This window comes from Cyberlindnera jadinii (genome assembly GCF_001661405.1).
Source record: "Cyberlindnera jadinii NRRL Y-1542 unplaced genomic scaffold CYBJAscaffold_5, whole genome shotgun sequence".
Lineage (NCBI taxonomy): Eukaryota > Fungi > Ascomycota > Saccharomycetes > Phaffomycetales > Wickerhamomycetaceae > Williopsis > Williopsis jadinii.
Window position 1 is genome coordinate 575,540 of NW_017963656.1, and position 1,718 is coordinate 577,257.

A 1,718-nucleotide genomic window follows, 5' to 3' on the forward strand; every position below is an offset into this window, starting at 1 on the left:
TCAGAAGTCTCTTCAGAAGTCTCATCGGACGATTCAGTAGTGTCATTCGATATGTCCGTTGCATCAATAGTTGTCTCCAGATCATACGTCAAGAGTGCCCTCTTTGCCAACTTCTTACTGTCTATAGTATCAATAACAATATGAACATATGAGGTCCAAACGTTGCTGGAAACAACCTCACTGCTAATAGTGAAAGTTACCACACTATCCAATGGTATGACTTCAGTGAAGAGGATTGAAACAGTACTGGAAGTAATAGTAACCTCCGCAGAATCGGTCAGTTCACCATCGATATAAACCAAAGCTCCTGTGTAGGAGAACCCATCATTGTCAGTACCATTCTTGGTAGCAGTAATCTCAACATACGACCACGGGCCAATGGATCCAGGAATGGCTAGATTCCAGTTGATTCCCTTATCTGTGTAATCATCATCGTTGCCATCATCGTTGCCATCGTCGTTGCCATCATCGTTGCTATCGTCGTTGTCGAGGGGAACGATGGAGGCGGTGAACACAGGCTCAGTGATGATACTAGTAGAAGAAGTTTGGGAAGAAAGATCTTCAAAGGAAGCAGAGGATTCAAGATCACTAGAGGAAGACTCAACATCACTAGAGGAAGACTCAACATCACTTGAGGAAGATTCAACATCACCAGAGGAAGATTCAACATCACTGGAGGAAGACTCAACATCACTAGAGGAAGATTCAACATCACTGGAGGAAGACTCAGCATCACTAGAGGAAGACTCAACATCACTAGAGGAAGATTCAACATCACTTGAGGAAGATTCAAGATCACTTGAGGAAGATTCAAGGTCAGAACTGCTGACTTGAGACTCAGAAATAGAGCTTGAAAGTGATTCTGTCTCAGAGGTAGAGTCATCAGAAGCAGAGGCAGTTGAATCCACTGTGCTAGATTCACTAGAAATTGACGAATTGTCATCAGCTGGCCTGAATTCTATGAGTGTGTTTGCAGATTCTTGATGGTTACAATAACTTTCATAGAAAAACACCATAGGGAATGTTGAGCAGTAATCATAGGTAAATCCATCAGGGAATTTAGTCTTCACCAATGTCAGTCTGCTCGTACTACACGAGTAGGAGACAAGGTATGTCTTTCCTCCCTTCTCAACTACCACGATACCGGTAGCAGCTGATATCGTGTTTTGGTTGCTTGTAAGAATAGCAACAGCACCTTGCTTCAAATTCACGGTGAATTCACTGACCTCATAAAGGTGGACATCACTTGCTGTTGACTCTGTCAAATATTGAATATCAGTAACGTCATCATAGTCTTCAGTGAAGTTAACAAACAAGTAAAGGGTGTAGCGGGTTTCCCCAGTAGCTGGGTCATCATGTGCATCAGTCCATGCAGTTGCAATGTATGTCAAATCATTCTGAGTAACTGTTTTTACTGTTGTATAACAGTCTGTAGTTTCCCCACCAGCAGTGTAGGTGTAGGAATATGAAAGATCCGTGGTGACAGTGCGTGTAGGGACAGTGAATTCTGCAGTTGTCGTAGTGGAAGATTTGGTGGAGGATTCAGTAGAAGATTCAGCAGAGGATTCAGCAGAGGTCTCTTCAGAGGTCTCTTCAGAAGTCTCCTCAGAGGATTCAGCAGATGATTCAGCAGATGTCTCCTCAGAGGTCTCTTCAGAAGTCTCCTCAGAGGATTCAGCAGATGATTCAGCAGAGGTCTCCTCAGAAGTCTCCTCAGA

General features: G+C 43.4%; 1 protein-coding gene across 1 annotated transcript in view; it reads right to left on the reverse strand.

Annotated features, from left to right (window-relative positions):
* CYBJADRAFT_189857 (uncharacterized protein) overlaps window positions 1-1,718 on the reverse strand; it is a gene marked incomplete at its 5' end in the record, with an annotated part of 4,926 nt that overhangs the window by 2,878 nt on the left and 330 nt on the right. The window contains one exon of the mRNA XM_020217357.1: window positions 119-1,661. Within this exon, the coding sequence (XP_020071069.1) occupies window positions 119-1,661 (1,543 nt within the window). The remainder of the gene's footprint in view (window positions 1-118; window positions 1,662-1,718) is intronic.